The following is a 20,961-nucleotide window of genomic DNA, read 5'->3' as shown; positions in this document are numbered from 1 at the left end:
TTCTTCCTTTAGCCCCAGGTACTTCCTTCTCAAAAGGGTAGACAGAAACACTCAACATGAAAGACCTTGCTTCCTAGACTCTAATGATAAAGTTGTATATGAGAAGCCCCTAGAGAAAATATGGAAGGTTAAGCACTTTGATCTTGTACTAAGAGTGAAATAAGGGCCGGCGCCGCAGCTCACTAGGCTAATCCTCCGCCTTGCGGCGCCAGCACACCGGGTTCTAGTCCCGGTCGGGGCGCCGGATTCTGTCCCGGTCGCCCCTCTTCCAGGCCAGCTCTCTGCTGTGGCCAGGGAGTGCAGTGGAGGATGGCCCAAGTGCTTGGGCCCTGCACCCCATGGGAGACCAGGAGAAGCACCTGGCTCCTGGCTTCGGATCAGCGCGGTGCGCCGGCTGCAGCGCGCCAGCCGTGGCAGCCATTGGAGGGTGAACCAACGGCAAAGGAAGACCTTTCTCTCTGTCTCTCTCTCTCTCACTGTCCACTCTGTCAAAAAAAAAAAAAAAAAAAAAAAAAAAAAAGTGAATAAAGCATTTACCACATAGCTACTGCTTATGGGTAGATCTAGTCATATTTCCAAGCAAGGTGGCACAGAGATACAGAGCAGATGTTTTACACTGAGACTACATCTTTGACTCCTGGCTATAGAGTTAGTAGGTCTATAAGTTCTGGCAAATTCCTTTATCTTTCTAGACTAAAGCTTCTTCAAAGATAAAACTCAGGTAATAATTAGGGCTCCCATACAGGCTTATTCTGAAAATTAACTGAGCTAAAACAATTAAAAAGCTTAGAACAATACCCTGTACAGCATAAGTGTTTCATAAACGTTAGCCGTTGTTATTACTTTGTTAATTTTCTCACTTAATGGTTGTGATACACCTGTGATGTAAGTGTTATTACTTTTAACCCACAGATGAAGACACGTAAGTAATCTGTCCCAAGTCTCGGAGAAAGTAAAGCAGAATTTGACTAGAGTTCAGTCCAGGTCCAAGCCTGTGCTCTTATTTCTATCTAACACTTGACATGTTCTTGACATAGCTTGCTCTTTTTTTAAATGAAAAAGCAATTTTATATCATATATATAGATATTAGAAATAAACCAATAAAATATGCTAAACATTACAGAATTATAAAGTAAATGAATTTGCTCTTATGCCATCATAACATCTAGTAAAATATTATGATTGACTTTTTTTTTTTGACAGGCAGAGTTAGACAGTGAGAGAGAGATAGACAGAGAGAAATGTCTTCCTTTTTCCCTTGGTTCACCCCCCAAATGGCCACTATGGCTGGCGCGCTGCGCCGATCTGAAACCAGGAGCCAGGTGCTTCCTCCCGGTCTCCCATGCTGGTGCAGGGCCCAAGCACTTGGGCCATCCTCCACTGCCTTCCTAGGCCACAGCAGAGAGCTAGACTGGAAGAGGAGCAACCGGGACAGAATCCGATGCCCCAACTGGGACTAGAACTCGGGGTGCAAGCGCCGCAGGCAGAGGATTAGACTAGTGAGCTGCGGCGTCGGCCCATTAGATTGACTTTTAACCGATCTTTCACCTTCAGTGTAAACTATCTGAGAACAGAGCTTGTATCCTGCTTTTTCTTTGATTCATCTGCCCACCATCCTCCTGTTCACTCATCCACACTTCAGTATCTGTTGGGTGCTAGGTACTGTGTTAGATTCTGGGATACCATGGTGAGTAGGATATACAGGGTCTCTGTCCTCATGGAATTCAAAGTCTACCCAGAAAGATAAGTAAGTAGTGAGAAACTGCTGGAGTTGCTGTAAAGGAAAAGAACAGGATGCTAGAGAGAAGCCTAAGAGATGAGCCTTATTTAGTCGTGGGGATCGAAATAGGCTTGAAAGAAGGGAAACAAACAGATGAGACCAAGGAGGAGTAAGCCAGGGAAAGAGATGGGGACATAAACCATTTGGCACTAGACCCTGGGAAACAGCCATGTGGGTGGCAAATCATGAGCTCAAAATAGAGTTACAGGAGATGAGAAGGGGGAAAGGGAGACCAGAGCATACAGGAGTGCTAAGGATTTGGGAGCTTATCAACAGTTCTGTGGGAAGTCCAGGTGTTTTTCACAAAGATTACTCGGCCGTAATATGGAGAGCAATTTGGCCTAAAAGAAGACAAAAGTGGAGGTTGGGAAGCTGAGTGGGAATCTCCAACAGTGCATCAGGGGCACTGTGATGGAGATTTGGGACTAGGCAGGTAGCAGTAAGGGTGGGGAGAAGTGTACAGACTCAAAGGAGAGGAAATCCTCCATGCCCAACAACAACAGGAATTCAAGAATGAGTTTGATTGAATGAGTAAGTGATCTGAAGGCATCCACTCACCCACATGTGTAATTTCCTCTTGAGCAGTATAACCATTCATTGGGCAGAGAAAACACAGAAAGACACTAAGGAAATGATTTTTAAATTCATAAACTGGCTGGCAAGACTCCACTTATAAAAACTTGTTGATGTATAAAATGGAGCTTTATGAAACAAAATGCCTCGTCTGCTCTGACAATGAATAATTTTAGAAGCCAGGTATCTTTCTGGTAGGTGACTTTCCAAGCTTGTTAGAGAAATGTATTATTCAAAATAGCCTAGAGGTATGCTTCTGGACACACAGTAAAACACTAAGGATGCAGGAGGAAAGGCCTTTCATTGAAGGTGGGAAAAAAAGCTATGGCTAGAAATAGAATATATACTGGTTATGCTATCTTCTTTCTTTCATAAACATGGCCTCTGTCATTACTTCTTAAAACAGCAAACTATTTTCACTATCTACTCTAAATAAATTCAATTTTGATATAAATAAATTCAAATTTGATTATCTGCTATAAATAAATTCAAACAGAGTTAACACATTTTCTTATAGTCTGATAAATTCAGGTCAGGACAAAGACTGTCTTTCCCATGTTATTTAATAACTCTGACCTTTTTATTCATAAGACATTTATTTTGCTAAAAATAGAAAACCAAAACCAACTGGAAAATCCAAATGTCTGTCCATGTGGATATGAGAACAAGGAAATCTAGACTAAAGTCAACTGATTTCAAAATTTCATCATTAACCCCAGCACCCTTCATAATGTTTGTTCATCCTAAAACTGGCCAAGAACATTGGAAACAGGAGAACAAAAACATAGGTTTACTTGATAACTATTGCTCTCCTGCTAGAACTAAGTAAAACTTAAGACACAAGTTGACTTCTCAGTAATTAAAGCTTTAATTGTTATGAAATGATCTAAAACAGAATATTACCTAGGACATGGTAATAAACTCAAGTGTTGGGGGCAGAAAAGAAGCTTAATTTTGCACAGAAAAAGAAGGCTCCTTGGCAAAAGATTTTGTTCCAAGGTTGAGTCAGGTGTCTTGCACAGCTTTGATCAGTGCCAGAACCCCCACCACTGCTTCTGAAGAATCTCCAAGTCCAGGTGGTAGAGAGAACAGAATAATAAGGGCAGCTGGACTGGATTTTGATGTAAGGAGCTTGAAAAGCTAAAAAATATAATTTGCCCTCTTCTACTGAAAATAAAGCTGTATATGGTCTTTTCTCTATCTTTAGAATGTCTTTGGGGTCTTAAATGTACTTTTCCTGCAGAATCAGAAACTGGTACATGATGCTTCAATCCTGTCACTCAGAAGTATTTTAAAGGATCTTGGTGACCATGCCAGAGAATAAAGAAGCTCTTAATAAGAAGTTTACCAAGGCTTGAGGTTGAATAAAACAAAGGTATAAACTATGCCCTCTATCCTTCATCACCTCAGAAAACAATATTATATAGTAATAGCTAAAATTCAGATTAAAAAAATACTGTTTGAGTACTAGTTATAGCATTAAATCACAATGTACAGCACATTAAGGAAAAAGATCCTACATGAGGAGTAAGTGCACAGTGACTCCTGTTGTTGACTTAACAAATTGACGCTCTTGTTTATGGCGTCAGTAATCACCCCAGGCTGTTGTCATGAGTCGCCAAGGCTATGGAGGCCTTCTGAGTTTGCCGACTCTGATCATATTTAGACAAGGTCATAGTCAAAGTGGAAGTTCTCTCCTCCCTTCAGAGAAACGTACCTCCTTCTTTGATGACCTGTTCTTTCCACAGGGATCTCACTCGAAGAGATCTTTCATTTAGGTCATTTTTTTTTTTTTTTTTTTTGACAGAGTGTCTTGGCTTTAGATGCCTGAAATACTCTCATGGGCTTTTCAGCCGGATCCGCATGCCTTAAGGGCTGATTCTGAGGCTAGAGTGGACAGCTATTAATTATTAAAAAAAGAAAAAATAGCAAGCCTCAAATGCAATGGTTTCTTTAAAGCACACAAATTCATTAATGAAATCTTAAGACAATATTCAATTCTATGTGAGCTACAAATCAAATATTATATTCTGCCTCAGTATCATTTCTTACAACAGACAGCTCAACTGAATAAAAGATGAACATTTTCTTTTTTCCTAAATATTCTAGCAAGGCTATTTAAAACATATATATATTCCAAGATGTCATTATGTAAGCTGGAGAGATCAATATTTCTAAATGAAAGTAACTGTCATTAAAATCAGTTTTTCAATCAATTTTAAATCAGTGACAGCTTTGAAAAGCAGAAAGCACAAAACATCATAGGACCTTTCATTTGAACCAAAATCTTAAACTTTTGGATCATGCTTTTCTTCAAATTAGAGGCCATATGTTATCAAAAGTACAATACTTTGTTACTTTTTAAAACAGCCCAAATTTGCTTTCTTTCCCTAGGGAAATGTCAGACTACAGTGACATCTAAGAAATACGATTAAATTAGTTTAATTACTTCATGTCGACTTGATAAGTCACTGCTCTTTAATGCAAAAACTGCCACTTGCAATTAATGACTGTTGCTACTACTTCAATTGATCAAATGTCCAAAACCCATAAAACATTCAAAGAAGTTCTGTATATCTTACAGCAATTCCGTAGAGAAGTCCTGTCCCAGGGGTACATAAATCTGAAGCACAAGAAACCTCTGGATCAGTCCAACTAGAATGAGAGGGAGAAACACACATCCAAATGTTCAAACCCTTTTTATGTACACATAAACAAACAAAATCACAGGCCGTCAACAAGCTGAAGTCTTCAGCATTTCAGTAATACACAGAACTGCAATAGCACTACTTCTGAGTCACAACCTCACCATGAAAGCAAAAAAACTGATGAAAATTAAGTGTAATTCTAACAACAAATGTTGTCTTTTGAAAAACAGTCCCAACTACGGCCTTGGTGAAATTTTTATGAAAATTTCAAAAAATAATAATTTTTATTTACTATTTTATTGGGTTATGATAGAATATACACACAAGCCTACTTTCAACAGACATATAAAACTGAACCAAAGAGTCCCATCAAGGCAGCCATAAAAGCATGTGGCAATTATTTTTATTCACTGACAGTTTTAATCACACTAAACAACTTAATAAAAACAATCAATCAAGTAAAATAACTCTAATTATGACAACTGTAACTGAAAATTTGATGAGCTATATCTAGTTCATATGGCTTTATGTGTCCACAATGAGACGGATAGAGGAACATATTTTCATTTATAATACCTTTTGTTAATTTAACATATTGTTAATTAACTTAATGCTCACTACTAAAAACTGCTAGCTTTTTTCACTATCACAGGCTTCATCTAGATTAAAAAACTTGAGAGAAAAACCAATTCCAAGGGCACTTTTGATAGCTAAAGTCTAAAACTGCTTAAAAAAAATCAATTGATCTTTATATTACCTCTCCAGATCGGTTCATTTAATGCCCTACCTTTTAGGTTTTGAACTTTTGCTTGATCTCTGAATTATGATTATCTTAACAGATATTTTGGAACCACACCTTATAAAATATTTAATTTAGGAACTTTTTTCCCTGTGGGATTTTAGGTATGGAATGAAGATGTCTTGATTTACCTGTAAACTTTTTTTTTTTTTTATTTGACAGGTAGAGTTAGACAGTGAGAGAGAGAGAGAGAGAGAGAGAGAGAGAAAGGTCTTCCTTCCATTGGCTCACCCCCCAAATGGCTGCTGTGGCCGACGTGCTGTGCCGATCTGAAGCCAGAAGCCAGGTGCTCCCTCCTGGTCTCCCATGTGGGTGCAGGGCCCAAGCACTTGGGCCATCCTCCACTGCCTTCCCAGGCCACAGCAGAGAGCTGGACTGGAAGCGGAGCAACCGGGACAGAACTGGCGCCCCAACCGGGACTAGAACCCAGAGAGCTGGCGCTGCAGGCAGAGGATTAGCCTAGTGAGCCGTGGTGCGGGCCTCGAACCAGCACTCTTATGGGATGCCAGCACCGCAGGTAGCCGGCTTTACCCGCTATACCACAGCGCTGGTCCCAGGAAACAGGCTTTGTACCTAAAACTTCTAAGACTCTGATTATACCATACTAATGGGAAAAACCAGTGAGGAAACCAGAGTTCTGATCTACAAAAGGCAAGTGAGATACCAAAATGAGGCAAAATTAAATAAGTCATCAGCAATCAATCTTTCTTGCACTGAATGTCCCAAGATTGTACCATGGGTTGCACAGAGATGAGAAAACACTGAAACAAATAAAATCAGTCTTTAAAAATGTTCCTAATTTATGTCCCAAAGCTCACTGAATCACCACTATTCACCTCAAACAACAAAGAGCCATGCATACAGGACATTTTCATATGAGCATTTTCAGATATTAAAGATCTCTACCCTCTACAACAGAGGGCTTTGTAATTCAACTTTCCCACATTTAGAAACCCTAGTTTCCATAAGACTTCACTTCTAAGATTAAAAGAGGTATGACAATACCGTATGGTGATGATCCAACAAAGAAAAAAGTACTCTAATAACCTCTGACACACACTGAGTCTGTGTGTCAGAAACGCCAAATAAACGTTATAGTAATTTTTTTCCAGTGGCCTAGTGAATTTAAACCTACTGGTAAATTTAAACTGACTCTTCATGTCTACATTATCTTTAAAATCACTCTAAGTAATGCTGAATGTAGAATTCCTGTTAGTCAAAAAAAAGTCTACCATGTATGTAAAATGCATAGAAAGTTTTCCTTTTTATCAACATACACAGGTTTCTGCAGTTTTTTAAGATACTGTCTGCCTGAGAAAAACTACCTATTTCTTAAGCAGTCAGCCCTTTTTCCTTTCACATTTTCTAAAACACATTTAACCAGTAAAATGACATTAGATTTTTAAACAGTGGTTTATTGTTGTTTCATTATAGCAAATGATGGACTATACACCTCAAATACATTTCAGAAGTGCTACACCATCCAAAGAGGTGGGATGAGATCACAATACAATCATCCTTTTCCTTTACAAGTGTCATGGTAAATCATGACTGAAGTTTTTCCATGGTTCCTCTTATACCCCTGGCACAAAGAATCTAGAAAGGTAAACCTCTCCCACTTAAGGACACAGAAATTGGTTAAGCTTTCATTATGGGCTACTCCATGTCCCTTGGGCAAATCTGAAAACCCATCTGGGCCCTTTTAACTGGCATTGGGAAAACTAGGTTAATAATTTAGATTTATATTCACAGGATTATTTGGATAAATTAAAACTAGCTCTATCATCCAACCAAGATCTACTGAACATCTACTATGTGTCAGACTCAATGCTGAAGTTTTTGTAGTAAGACAGATGTGGTCTATGCCCTTGCAGAACTGATGTTCTAGTAAAATAAAGGACAAGGTCAAAGTGCTACAAAAGCATCTAATGGTGGCGGCTTAAGAGTAAGAAGAAGTGAAGGGTTTTTTTTTTTTTTTTGGAGGAAATAACAATGCTACTGAGCTAGAAATACAAAGAGGAATTGACCGGCAGGAGAGAGAGGAGTAGGAGAGAGAACAGGCAGAGGGAACACTCCATTTTGTGATAGAAAAAGACACAGTAGATTGGGTGAACTATAAAAAGGCTTAATGGGCTACTAAAACAGGAGAGGAAGAGTAGCAGGAGAAAAGTGTGGCAGTGTTGCCAGGAACCCATTCATGTGGGGTACTGAAGGCCATCTGAAGATACAGGTCATCCTAAAACCACAGACACATTCAGTCATTCATTCAACACAGATCTGCTTGAATGCCTACTAGGTCCTCGGCATTATTCTTCATCAACAAAACAGACTAAATTCTCTCTACCCAAGGGCTTATTTTCTAGTGATGGGGATAAAAAAACCAATAAACCAACAGAACAAATGCATAGCAGTTGGTACATACAAGAGGGAAAGTAGAGCCGGGTAAAAGAAATCAAACATGGGGAAGGGATACAAAACAGTGACTGTAACTTAAGCACAGGTCAGGGAAGGGGCTTACTGAGCAGGTGATATTTTTATTTAAAGCAAGGAGAAAGGGATAGGATGAGTCACGTAGCTTTTGGAGGAAGAAAGCTTTAGGTAAAGAGTACCATCTGTGCTAGTGACACAGCACCAGGCTGTGTTTCAAAACAGCCATGGGCCCATATGGCAGGTGCAGAATGAACAAGGGGAAGAGTAACACAGGTTGAGCATCCCTAATCTGGCATGATGGAGACCATAAGTGTTTCACATTTTGGAATTTTTTTTTGGATTTTGCAATATTGGTATAGACTTTCCAGGTGAATATCCTTAATCCTAAAATCTAAAATCCGAAACTTTATGAGCAACAGTTGACACTCAAAAAGTTTTAGATTTCAGAGCATTCAAGATTTCAGATTCTCAGATGAAGTATGCTGAAGCTATAGGAGATACAATCAGAGAGTTAATTACTTACTTTTTTTTTTTTTTTTTTTGACAGGCAGAGTGGATAGCGAGAGAGAGAGAGAGAGAAAGTCTTCCTTTGCCGTTGGTTCACCCTCCAATGGCTGCCGTGGCCAGCGTGCTGTGCTGATCCGAAGGCAGGAGCCAGGTGCTTCTCCTGGTCTCCCATGGGATGCAGGGCCCAAGCACTTGGGCCATCCTCCACTGCACTCCCGGGCCACAGCAGACAGCTGGCCTGGAAGAGGGGCAACCGGGAAAGAATCCGGCGCCCCGACCGGGACTAGAACCCGGTGTACCAGCGCCGCTAGGTGGAGGATTAGCCTATTGAGCCGTGGTGCCGGCCAATTACTTACTATTTAAAAGTATTGTTTCGGCTGCTAATTTGAGAACAAACTGTAGTAAGGGCACAGCAGAAACAGGGAAGCCAGAGAGAGGTGTTTGGCACAGCAGTTAAACTGCTCCTTGGGACAGCTGCATCCCAAATCAGTGTGCCTGGGATCACAACCCAGTTCCGTTCTCCCTTCCAGCTTCTAACTAATGTGCATCCTTGGAAGCACTCGATCCCTGCCACCTATGTGGGAGACGGGGATTAAGTTCCCAGCTCCTGGCTTTGGCTTGGCTCAGCTCCGGCTGTTGACAGCATTTGGGGAGTGAATTAGCAAATGGGAGCTCTCCCTCTCTCTGTATTTCAAGAAATAAAATTGGGCTGGCGCCGCAGCTCACTAGGCTAATCCTCCGCCTTGCGGCACCGGCACATTGGGTTCTAGTCCCGGTCGGGGTGCCAGATTCTGTCCCGGTTGCCCCTCTTCCAGGCCAGCTCTCTGCTGTGGCCAGGGAGTGCAGTGGAGGATGGCCCAAGTGCTTGGGCCCTGTACCCCATGGGACACCAGGATAAGTACCTGGCTCCTGCCATCGGATCAGCACAGCGCGCCGGCCGCGGCAGCCACTGGAGGGTGAACCAATGGCAAAGGAAGACCTTTCTCTCTGCCTCTCTCTCTCACTGTCCACTCTGCCTGTCAAGAAAAAAAAAAAAAAGAAAGAAAATTTATTTTTTTAAAGATTTATTTATTTGAAAGAATTAATGTGACAGAGGGAGAGATACACAGAGAGATCTTCTATCTGCTGGTTCACTCCCCCAGATGGCCACAATGGTCACAGCAGGGCCAAGCCAAAGCCAGGAGACAGGAGTTTCTTCCAGGTATCCATGTTGGGAGGGGCCCAGGTACTTGGGCCATCTTTTGCTGCTTTTCCCAGACCATTAGCAAGGAACTGGATGGGAAGAGGGCAGCCTGCACCACAAAACCAAGTCCATCAAATAAATAAAAATTAAAAATGAGAGAGAGAGATCGAGCAAGCGAGCAATTAGGACACTATTGCAATATCTGAGATAGGAGAAAATGACCGGGGTCATAGCACAGGGAGTGGCAAACAGTTGTCAGACTCTCAATCTATTTTAAAATATTGTCAACAAGATCTTCACGAGCGACTGAATCTAGAGAAAGAAAAATCAATGCTGATTTAAGATTGTTTGGTATGAGCAATTGAAAAGACAAGTTGCTAACAACTGATGGAGCCATCCTGTGGGAAGCGGAGTTTCTAGGTGTAGAGAGAGGAGTTAGATTTGAATGAACCACCCAATGGACTTTGAAAGAAGAGCAGTGAGGTAGGAAGAAAACCAGCAATGGGGGCATCCTGGAAGAAGGGCAAAGAAAGTATACCAAAGAGGTGTTAGCTTTCTCAAATGCTGCTGATACGTGAAGTAAGATGAGGGTGACAAACAGGCCACTGGATTCAGGGATCAATAGTGACTCAACAAGAGTGATAAGGTCCAACCCATTGATGGGTTTTAAAAAGAGGTCATGATGAGATTTAGTCTGTGGGGGCATGAGGAGACTTGAGGAACCTCATAAAGAGGACCTCACCCTTAAGAGTAACTGAAAGTTAAGATCAACACAAGGCTTTGGAGAGGACACACCTATGATTTGGATACCACAGCAGAGAAACTGAGCCTCGGACAGAAAGTCTTGGAGAAGACCCCGTAAATGACAGACATTTACATGTGACACAGCTGCTTCTCACAGGGGCAACTCCATGTAACAAGCTCCAGAGAGGAGAAGCAGAGAATGATGTGTTTAACTGGTCAGTGATACAGTCAATGATCATTATCAAGTCCAGCTGATTACAATTAAAAATTATAACTCAAATCCTCATAGTTTCATAATTGGGCAAATTTACCAAGCTTACTGAACACCCATGACACACCAGAAACTAAGGCAGGTGTACAAAGAGGATGATTCAAGATCTTTGCTCTGGAGAAGTCTATAGTATGATCATCAATATCACACTTGTTTTATGTGATAGGTGCTCAATGAATAAAACTTTGATTTTATTTAGAAACTCTCAAATATAATTCAGAAATACTACTATTCAAAATGAAAAGTTAAACATTGAATTTCATTATTAAATGTTCTTCCTAAAGCGCCTAATGGAGCTGAAAACACTTAAGAGGAATCTAATGTCAAGTTTGCATAAATAAAGTGTATATTTACTCTTAAAATAGGAACAAATAATGGTAATTGAACTTAATTTAGAAATGTTAATTGAAAGTTAATTGTTTACTCAAGCCAAGCCATTTAATTTAAATTTAACCATACCAATTTCACACAGGTCATTTTATACAAGTAAAAATTAATTAATTATAAATTTTTTATCAAAAATTCCAAATAACTAATCTTGAAGGCATTAGTGCAACATAGTCAATATGTAAAATTTCATCATTATAGTGCTGTATGTGCTACAGAAAAGCCAGATTAATTTTTAATTACATGATATTGTAGAAGAAATACATTAAAAGACTTCTGTTTCTTCAAATTAAAACCATCATCTTTCCACTTAGCAAGGTAATTAAAACACATTATACCTGGTTTGTTTCTAAAAAAAAAAAATAAAATAAAATCCTTATTTGGGATGAGGGGCTTGTATGTAGTCACCTAGCCTTCAGTGGAAGAGAAAACATTCTCAGAGCCAAACAGAAAGGTCACTGGATGGGACTGACTTTTATTAATAACTAGATCATGTACACAGATGCTGAGGGCATTAAATGAGTATACAGGTGAGCATTATATGCCCAAGAAAAGAAGAAAGCAAAAGAACTGACAGTGGCTTAGAACAAAGTCATGTTCCTAAAAACCAAATGTACCTGTCTCACAAAATCAGTGTCCTTGGGGCCGGCATCCTGGCTCATTAGGTTAATCCTCTGCCTCGGCGCCAACATCCCATATGGGTGCCAAGTTCTAGTCCCGGCTGCTCCTCTTCCACTCCAGCTCTCTGCTGTGGCCTGGGAAGGCAGTAGAGGATGGCCCAAGTTCCTGGGCCCCTGTACCCGCATGGGAGACCAGGAGGAAGCACCTGGCTCCTGGCTTTGGATTGGCGCCACGCGCTGGCGGCAACACACCAGCCATAGCAGCCATTTGGGGGTGAACCAACTGAAAAAGGAAGACCTTTCTCTCTGTCTCTCTCTATGTCTAACTCTATCTGTAAAAAAAAAAAAAAAAAAAAAAGGGAAATAAAATCAGTATCCTTAAAAACACAGACTGTACATCTTGTAAAAAGAACAAACTACAATTTCAGACTAGTTTCCCTGGTTCATCTTAGTTCACCTCATTTATAATTATGCATTTATGTGGAAATACAAAGAGATCTACTATTATTCACACACACACACACACACACAATTAGGAACCATGATTTTAAAATGGTAATTAATAAAAATCCCTTTAACAATGATGGTCTTTTCTCTTTGAGGTTCTATTATTTTGTTTTAGAAAGAAACACTGGCAAAACACTTTAAAATCCTTCATTTTCCATCTATAACTTCTATGGCTTGGTTTATTTCTTAGAAACCTAAAATATTCATAAAGCAGCTTGTAATGCTACATAAAACACAGAGCCTATGTAAGTTTAGAACACTGAATTAAAATTAGAAGAGCAGGGAGCTGGTGTAGTGGTGCAGTGCCTCCTGCAAGTGCCAGCTCAAATCCCAGCTACTCCACTTCCAATCCAGCTCTCTGCTAATTTGTCTGGGAAAGCAGTGGATGACAGTTCAAATACTTGGTGCCCTGCCACCGATGTGGGAGACCAGATGAAGTTCCAGGATATTGGCTCTTACAGCCATTTGTGGAGTGAACCAGTGGATGGAGGATTGGGATCTCTCTCTCTCTCTCCCTCTCTCTGTCTCTCTGTGTCACTCTCCCTTTCAAATAAATTAATAAATATTAAAAAGGAATTAGAGGCTCAAGCACTAACACTGGTCTTTTCACAGGGTCTGGTATACAGCAGAAGAGTCCATAAGCGTTCACAACAAATGAAATAAAAAGAAGTAAATGAAGATTGGAAAAAGGCAGTATTTCTGTGTATTTGCTAAATCATCTGAAATCTATATTTAAAACACAGGACACAGCTGACAGAAAACCTACCTAATCATTCTGACAAATTATATTTCTTCAGTCACATAAGTTTAATCAAGGTTTAATCTGGTGGAAGAGCCTTGAATTTTAACCCCAACTCTGCCAATAACTGGGTTTCTGATCACACATTTTAGATGATCTCTCAGGTTTTTTCTCTTTCAAAATGCTTATCCTAAATTCCAAAGCAATTAAGAAATGAAATCTCTTTGGACTTCTGTCAAATCATACATTCTTATCTACAATTATTAAATATTAATGTTACTAAAGTTATATGAGTTATTCCATGACCAAACAATGCCTTTTGTAACATTTTCTGATAAATTTAAAAAAAATTTATTTATTTGTAAGACACAAATAGAGAGAGAGAGAGTCTTCCATCCACTAGTTCATTCCTCAAGTGGCTGCAAAGGCCGGAGATGGGCTGATCCAAAGCCAGGAGCCAGAAGCTTCTTTCAGGTCTCCCATGTAGGTGTAGGGGCCCAAGGACTTGGGCCATCTTCCACTGCCTTCCCAGGCACATTAGCAGGGAGCTGGATTGAAAGTGGAGCAGCTGGGGACTCAAACTGGTGCCCACATGGTATGCCAGCACTGCAGGCCAGGGCTTTAAACTGTGGTGCCACAGCACCAGCCTCATGATAAATGCTTCTATCACAAATTATTTTGCTATACTTTGGGCATTCCTAAGTCTATTTCAAAAATTTGCCTTAACTTCTTGATCTCTTGATGATGAATCAACATTAGTCTGTTCATCCTTTAAAAGGGCAATTATAAAGAAGAAATAAGTTAAATGCAAAAATCCTCACAAAGTCCCTAGCACACAGCTAATATTCAATAAATACATTATGATTAAGTCATTAAATAATCTTATGAATCATAAAAATACTTCTATATGTCTATTAGACAGTGAGTCAGAATATATTTTTTAAAAAGCCTAACAGAGTGCTCAGTAAACAGTTACTTTCTAAATTAAAAAAAATATGTATCAGGTAGCTTTTTACCAACAATTGCCAGTAGAAGTCATACTAAGAAGGCTGTTTATGAGACACAAAAACATAACTTTAATGCTGAGGTTTGATATTAAGAATGCTACTTACGGATTTGTTTATTCTCCTTTGGTAATTGAATTCTGTTTGTTTGGCTGCTGCCTTCCAGAACAAACACAAAACTTTTAACTTCTTTATCAAATTCCTATAGAACAAAATGAAAACAGTGGTAATTGAAACAAATCCCATTTCGCTTTTACTACTAAATCAGTACTGCAAACCTATAGGAAAAAAGTACCATGTTCCAAAGACTTAATAGTAGGCCTACAGCTTGATGATACTCTTAACCTGAGACTTGGCATGAATCAAAACACAGAAGCCTCACCAAGGCTTTGACAGATGCTCAGACACTTTTCATCCATGTGATAAAAAGTTTACCAACTTCAGAGTGTTTCCCAAATTACTAATCTGAGGGCCGTAGAGTTTACTTAGAGTTCCTATTCTTATTTATATGCATTTCTGTCTAACAGCACAAGGTTCTACATCACTCTCTGTCATAGTAAAAAAAAAAAAAAAAATCTAACCTACAGTATAACAGTCTAGAAGGCCCTTTGTTTCAGGTTCTGGCTGGTATACAATTAATCATTGCATTACTTGACCCCTGCTTTAACTATGAAATTCTATATAACATTTAGATAAAATCAGTTAAGAAATGTTATAATCAATGATACCTAAAAAATAAAGCAGGAGTAGAAGAAAACAAAACAAAACAAACCTAGAAATAAAAAACTAGCTATATATAAGTCCAGTTTCCAACAGTCAAAGTGCTAATGTGAATGGTTCTTTTTTAATCCTGGAGCACATTCCCAATTTCCGAGCATATTATCACATTAAAATTTTTCACAAAGCCTCCCACTCTTCAATGTACACTTGCATTCTTTTTATGCAATGTTCAGAAATGCACGGTAACTAATTAAGGAACACTTAAGCAAATTTCTGTTATGTCCACCACAAGAGCATCTCCACGTATTTGAAATGAACACATATGCAGCAACTATAGCATTTATTACATTGATGCACAAGGTAGGTAGACACTCAAAACCTTTCAGTAATGTACCAAAATTTCCACATGGTCCTATACCCTTGCGTGTGACGGTCCACATCCATGATATGGTCCCTATCCAGTTTTATAAACCTCACATCCTATCTTGCATTTTCCCTCACTCTCTGCATCTTGGCTTCAACTGCCTCCTTTCAGTTTCTTGAAAATTCTAAGTTGTCTCTTGACACAAGAACTTTGTACATGCTTTTCCCCTTGCATTCAACACACTCCTCTCCAATAGCCCTTCTGTGTCTCTTAAGCTCTCAGAACTCATTTCTCAGAGGAAACCTTTCCTGATTCACTGGCTGTATCCTCTCATGGTACCATTTTTCTCTTTCACAGACACAATCACTGTAAATTTGGGTTTACCTTCATGCATTTGTTCTCACATCAATAATATGGCTAAACAATTACCTATCTCTTAAGGTTACTGTTAAGATTACACAGCATATGTAAAGTGCTTACTGCCAGGCTTGGCAAACAGTAAGCAATTAATGATTGCTTCAAAAGGTCTCAACACAGGTATCTTTTTTTTTTTTTTTTTTTTTAACAGGCAGAGTGGACAGTGAGAGAGAGAGAGACAGAGAGAAAGGTCTTCCTTTGCCGTTGGTTCACCCTCCAATGGCCGCCGCAACTGGCGCACTGCAGCCGGCGCACCGCGCTGATCTGAAGGCAGGAGCCAGGTACTTCTCCTGGTCTCCCATGGGGTGCAGGGCCCAAGCACTTGGGCCATCCTCCACTGCACTTCCGGGCCACAGCAGAGAGCTGGCCTGGAAGAGGGGCAACCGGGACAGAATCCGGTGCCCCGACTGGAACTAGAACCTGGTGTGCCGGCGCCGCAAAGTGGAGGATTAGTATACTGAGCCGCCGCACCGGCAGGTATCTCTTGATTATAAGAGAAGAGAAACACAAAATGATAGGGATGGATAGAAGTTTTTAGACCTAGTGGCAGCAAGCCACTAGTTGATACCAGATGGTTAGTTGATACCAGATGGCTCCTGTTTTCCGTGTGAAATAGGAATGACATTGTTTAGACAGTAAAGTGGGTTTGTCCTAGTAGTGGGTTGTGGCTGGGGTAGGGATTTTGGTAGTTGATAACCTGAAGATAATGGAGAAATTATGGCTGAGAGATGACCGCAGGAGAATTTCCTGGGCCACTCATATTGGATTATGATATTGTCATTATGCAACATGGCAGACACGTTCTTCAAATGTACTGAGGAAAACAGATGCAGGCTGGGCTTTTCTTCAGTTGGAATTTGTTAGGTGGGCATGATGAAAGGACAAGGAACAAAGGCATACAAAGGTCTCAATCAGAAAGTGACTGGAACTATGGACTTGGGATACTAGGCTGGAAAGAAAAGGAAGTAAAGAGGGGCTGGCACTGTGGTGCAGCGGGTTAAGCGCTGGCCTGAGGCACCGGCATTCCATATGGGTGCCGGTTCTAGGCCCGGCTGCCCCTCTTCCAATCCAGCTCTCTGCTATGGCCTGGGAAAGCACTAGAAGATGGCCCTAGTCTTTGGGCCCCTGCACCGCGTGGGAGACCCAGAGGAGGCTCCTGGCTCCTGGCTTTGGATCGGCGCAGCTCCAGCCATTGAGGCCATCTGGGGAGTGAACCAGCGGATGGAAGACCTCTCACTCTGACTTTACCTCTCTCTGTAACTCTGTCTTTCAAAAAAATAAAATAAATCTTAAAAAAAGAAAACATTATAAGAAAAAGTAAAGGAAGTAGAGAAAGAGAAAATAAATAAATGAATGAAAGAAAATTCAAGAGGAAAACCAGAATGGCCAATGGGCTAAGGGTCCCAAAAAATCAAAGAACAAACACAGTGGGAATAACTGAGCAAGTAACCTTAAGAATCAAAGATTGAGGTCAGAGAGGGATGTCTCAGTGTCTCACTTAGTATTTCAGAGGTCCTGCAACTGGTGGTGATAAGGTCCAGAGTGTGACAGTAGGACCTGAAGCAGAGTGAAAGAGGTCATTAAAGAAAAAAAAAAAAATCAAGAAACCGAGAAGTCCAGGGCTGGAAGAGGTATCATCACAGATCCAAAAGTCCTCTAAAAATAAGAAGCAGGACAGGGAGTACAGAGAAAGGTAACGAGTTGTGAGTCAAAGTCTTAAAGTGAGGAATGGTGTCCAGAAGCACAGCAGCCAACAATGTCATCTAAGGGTTTTGGAATGACAGAACAGGAAAAAAACAGTTCTGAAATCAGATCAAGGCCTTTTTTTTCCCCTAAAACCTTCACTCATATTCATTTCCAGGATTAATGTGTCTCTAATTTCTAACACTTACTTTCCAAATCACAGATGGACTGCCAAGGATCTTCCATTTAGCTCCAGGATTTTTGCCCTGTGCACTAAAGATTTCAACAAATGCACCTCCCTAGAAAAGAAACACAAAATATTTAAAGCAGTGAAAGACAATGCTAAGGGAGAAAGGGTATGCACCACATATTCACAACCAATGTTCCAGGCATCTGTCAGTTAGGCAGATCTGGGAGGAAACATTATCCCTGTTATTATTCCTACTTTATACCTTGATTGTATCTAAGCTGCAACCATTATGATTTGAGTCACCTTGGATTAATGGTTCAAGGAAGTTATCTTTCAAGTATGATAAACATTTAAGGTGTCAGACAAACTTTACGTGTGGAATTCACTTACTTAACATGTGTAGATTATCCTGACATGAGACCTAGAATAAAAGTTTTTAAACTCAATTCTCAAAACCAGGCAAAAAAATTCTGATAATTATTTCTGAATACAAGATTTCTAGTTGGACTGACCAGAGCTCCAACACTGACATTTTAAATATCTGATCTTGGAGTTACTGAACTTTTTGATTCCTCATCTGAAAAAATGGATTTTCTTGCACCGCAAAAGGCAATGAACAAAACACATTCAGCACAATACTTGGCAAACAGCCAAGGGTTCAATTGTGTTAGCAAAGATTATTCCAAATAATAGGAAACAGTTTACAACCAGACAATAAAAAGGCCTGGGAAGATGTTGGGGCATTCTTACGTTGAACATTCCTACAAGATTTTTATATGTTTAGTACAAGTTAACTATAAAAATCTGCACAAGAAAAATACAATCTGTAGAAAGGCAGACTACTTGTTCCCATAATAAACCTGAAAACATGAAGGCACATATAAAAACATTATAATATTACTGAATTATTAAGCTTTAAGGAATTTATAAAAAAGTGAAGTTAAACAAGGCGATTATCACTGAGGCAAAGGACTTATTGCAACAACTGAGGACCTAAAACGAAGACTAAATATGGTTTGACTTGTAGGCAGCACATGAGAAAATCTGTCTAATTTTCACAAAGAATTTCCAGCTTTTAATTCTCAATAACAGAAAGATATTTTTGCTCCTGGGTTTCAACACATAATCACGTGAAGTTAAAACACCTACTTTGTTCTTCCTTAGGCAGTATTATATTCAAACTGTACAAAGGATAGAATTACTACAGCTTCTCAGGGCAGGTCATATTGCACTATACATCTTAAATTTGAAGTTGTTTTTTTTTTTTTTTTTTTTTTTTAAGAGAGAAAATTTGTACATTTGGTAAAACAGCAAACTCTTTCCACTTCTTTTTGCCTTCCAATGTTTCCAAGTTTCCTGCAATGGGCACAGGCTTTTTTAATAACAGACTTCCCATACCTGAATTGAGAACAACTCCCTAAAACTGTTGTATCCCATTTCATGGTATCTCAAGTGGGGCAGAAGAAAGAGAATGGCAGAATACACTGAGGACAAGAGGAGTTTGGCCACAGGGGTAAAAGCAACAAAGAGATGGAGACCAGGGGAGGGCTCTTCAGGCAGAGGGGGCAAAGTGCATCCTCAAAGCAGGCAGAGCCGGGATGGTAAACAGGGCAGGGGTGACTTCAGGGACAGTGAGGTGGGGAGGAAGGAAGACAAAGGCTAATGGAGATGCCCAGCGGAGGGAGGAAAGCAGACCGTGCGTTCAGACACAGGTTTTTTCTTGATGGATGATCAAACAGCCTTATACTACATGCATCAGAATCACTTGGGGGAATATGTTACAAAGATAAATGAACTAACCCCTCTACAGAGCCCCTCATTCACTAGGAATGGGGTAAAGGGGAACTCTAGCATTTTACAAGTACCCCAGTGTCGCAGATGTACCCCAGTATCTGACAGTCACTGACCCCCTCCTGCCAGTTTTAGAAAAAGAAAACAGCAGGTAGGCTGAGTGTTTGTGTTCTTGGTTTAACCCATTCATGAACACACTCATTCACTCTTCTAAATGGCTTCTGAGTCCAGTGTGCATCAAGGAGCACCACAGGCTTTGGTTCAGGGCCCCGCACTCCAGGTTCTGACTCAGGCCTGGGTGGAGTTTGTCTGAATTTTAATCAGAATCGGACAATTCACACAGCTTGAGATGCACTGAGCTGGAGAGGGAACAAAAGCCAAACCACTTGCTTAGGCATTGAGTCTTAGGATTTTTTTTTCCTTTCATTTTTTGAGTCAAGGCCACTCACCCACCAACTCTTGGCGCTGAAAAAGGACTTGTGAATCGGGGGAGAGTGGGCGTGAGGAGCGGGTATCACCAACTAACCTCACCCAGGAGGAGAAAGGCGAAAGCTACAGACACGTCGGAGAGCCGTTTTGGGTTACCTGATACTCATTTTTGAACATTCCTGTAGGGGGCCTGGGACTTGGGGGGGGGACACAGAGTTCAGGGCTTCCAGCGACTGGCGTGACCCTGACCGCCTGAAATTGGACGGCGGCGGGAACCCAGCAACCCGATGGGCGGGAAGGCCTTCGTGCTCGGCCCGGCCTCCGTCAGGTTCTTCTCAGCCTCTCTGGCTTCTGGTCAGCTCCAAATAGGGCGCCCGACCCGCATCATCTCGGCCCCCGCTTCGGTGTCCAGACGTCTGAAGAGGGCGCAGCAGCCTGCGCGGGGTCTGGGCCGTCCCTGCGGCGTGAGCGTGCGCAACCTACGTGACGGAGCTCCCGGCGCCGAGCCACGGAAAACCGCCCCCTCGCCACCACCAGGCCTCGGAGTCCAATCGGAGAAGGGCGGGGCCGAGCGGCGCCTACATTCCGGCCGCGCCCATTGGCTTCCAGGATGCGCCTGCGCGTTGCGCTGTCTGGACTTCTCGCTGACGGGCGCGCCGTGACGTAGCGTTGCCCAGGCAACCGAGAGACGCTTCGAGAAATGCCGGACCGCTTACGCGGCGACCTGGGCTCTCGTTGGCGAGCTGTGTCTGACTAAAAAGTCTCACCTTAGCGTTCATTTAAGAGCTACCGGGGAGCTAGACTCTTCTTGAGTACCTGGCACGTCGGCTTGACCTTCCCTTAGGTAAATCTGATAACAGGCTGCTGAAGGATATAGTCATGGAATTGTGAACCCTCGTGCGGGCTTTGGTTCAAAGGTTGGCAAACTTGGTTCATTAAGGACATAGTAGGGTCCACTGAATCCTAGTTTCAGAAGGCTCTAGGAGGTGTGAGCATTTACTCAAGATCACGGCACACTTTCAGAAGCCAAGGTTTTTTTGTGAAAGTAATAGTTACTTCATTCCATTTTTAGGTCAGAACCGTTCTCACATAGAAAATATTGGCCAAGCAACTGTGGCTCAGAAAGGTTAAGTAACTTACCCAAGGTCTTATGGCTAATAAGTAGTGGCATTGG

General features: G+C 41.1%; 1 protein-coding gene across 9 annotated transcripts in view; it reads right to left on the bottom strand.

Annotated features, from left to right (window-relative positions):
• The window catches only part of CFAP20DC (CFAP20 domain containing), a 277,464-nt gene extending 257,159 nt beyond the window's left edge, over positions 1-20,305 (bottom strand). For 8 of the 9 annotated variants that reach the window (XR_016214759.1, XR_011379498.2, XM_008260862.5 and 5 more), the window contains exons 1-4: positions 19,944-20,305; positions 17,587-17,676; positions 14,302-14,395; positions 4,937-5,009 (exon numbers count right to left, since the gene is read on the bottom strand). Coding sequence is in view for 7 of the 9 variants with exons in the window: in XM_008260862.5 (XP_008259084.4) it covers positions 4,937-5,009; positions 14,302-14,395; positions 17,587-17,676; positions 19,944-19,964 (278 nt within the window). In the remaining 2 variants the exon portion in view is untranslated. The remainder of the gene's footprint in view (positions 1-4,936; positions 5,010-14,301; positions 14,396-17,586; positions 17,677-19,943) is intronic. The other variant, XM_070050664.2, reaches the window with a different exon arrangement.
• Between the last annotated feature and the right edge of the window lie 656 nt (positions 20,306-20,961).

The sequence above is a fragment of the Oryctolagus cuniculus genome, chromosome 10 (assembly GCF_051225735.1).
Source record: "Oryctolagus cuniculus isolate XC-2025 breed Fujian yellow rabbit chromosome 10, ASM5122573v1, whole genome shotgun sequence".
Lineage (NCBI taxonomy): Eukaryota > Metazoa > Chordata > Mammalia > Lagomorpha > Leporidae > Oryctolagus > Oryctolagus cuniculus.
This window is presented reverse-complemented; position numbering and strand designations above follow the sequence as displayed.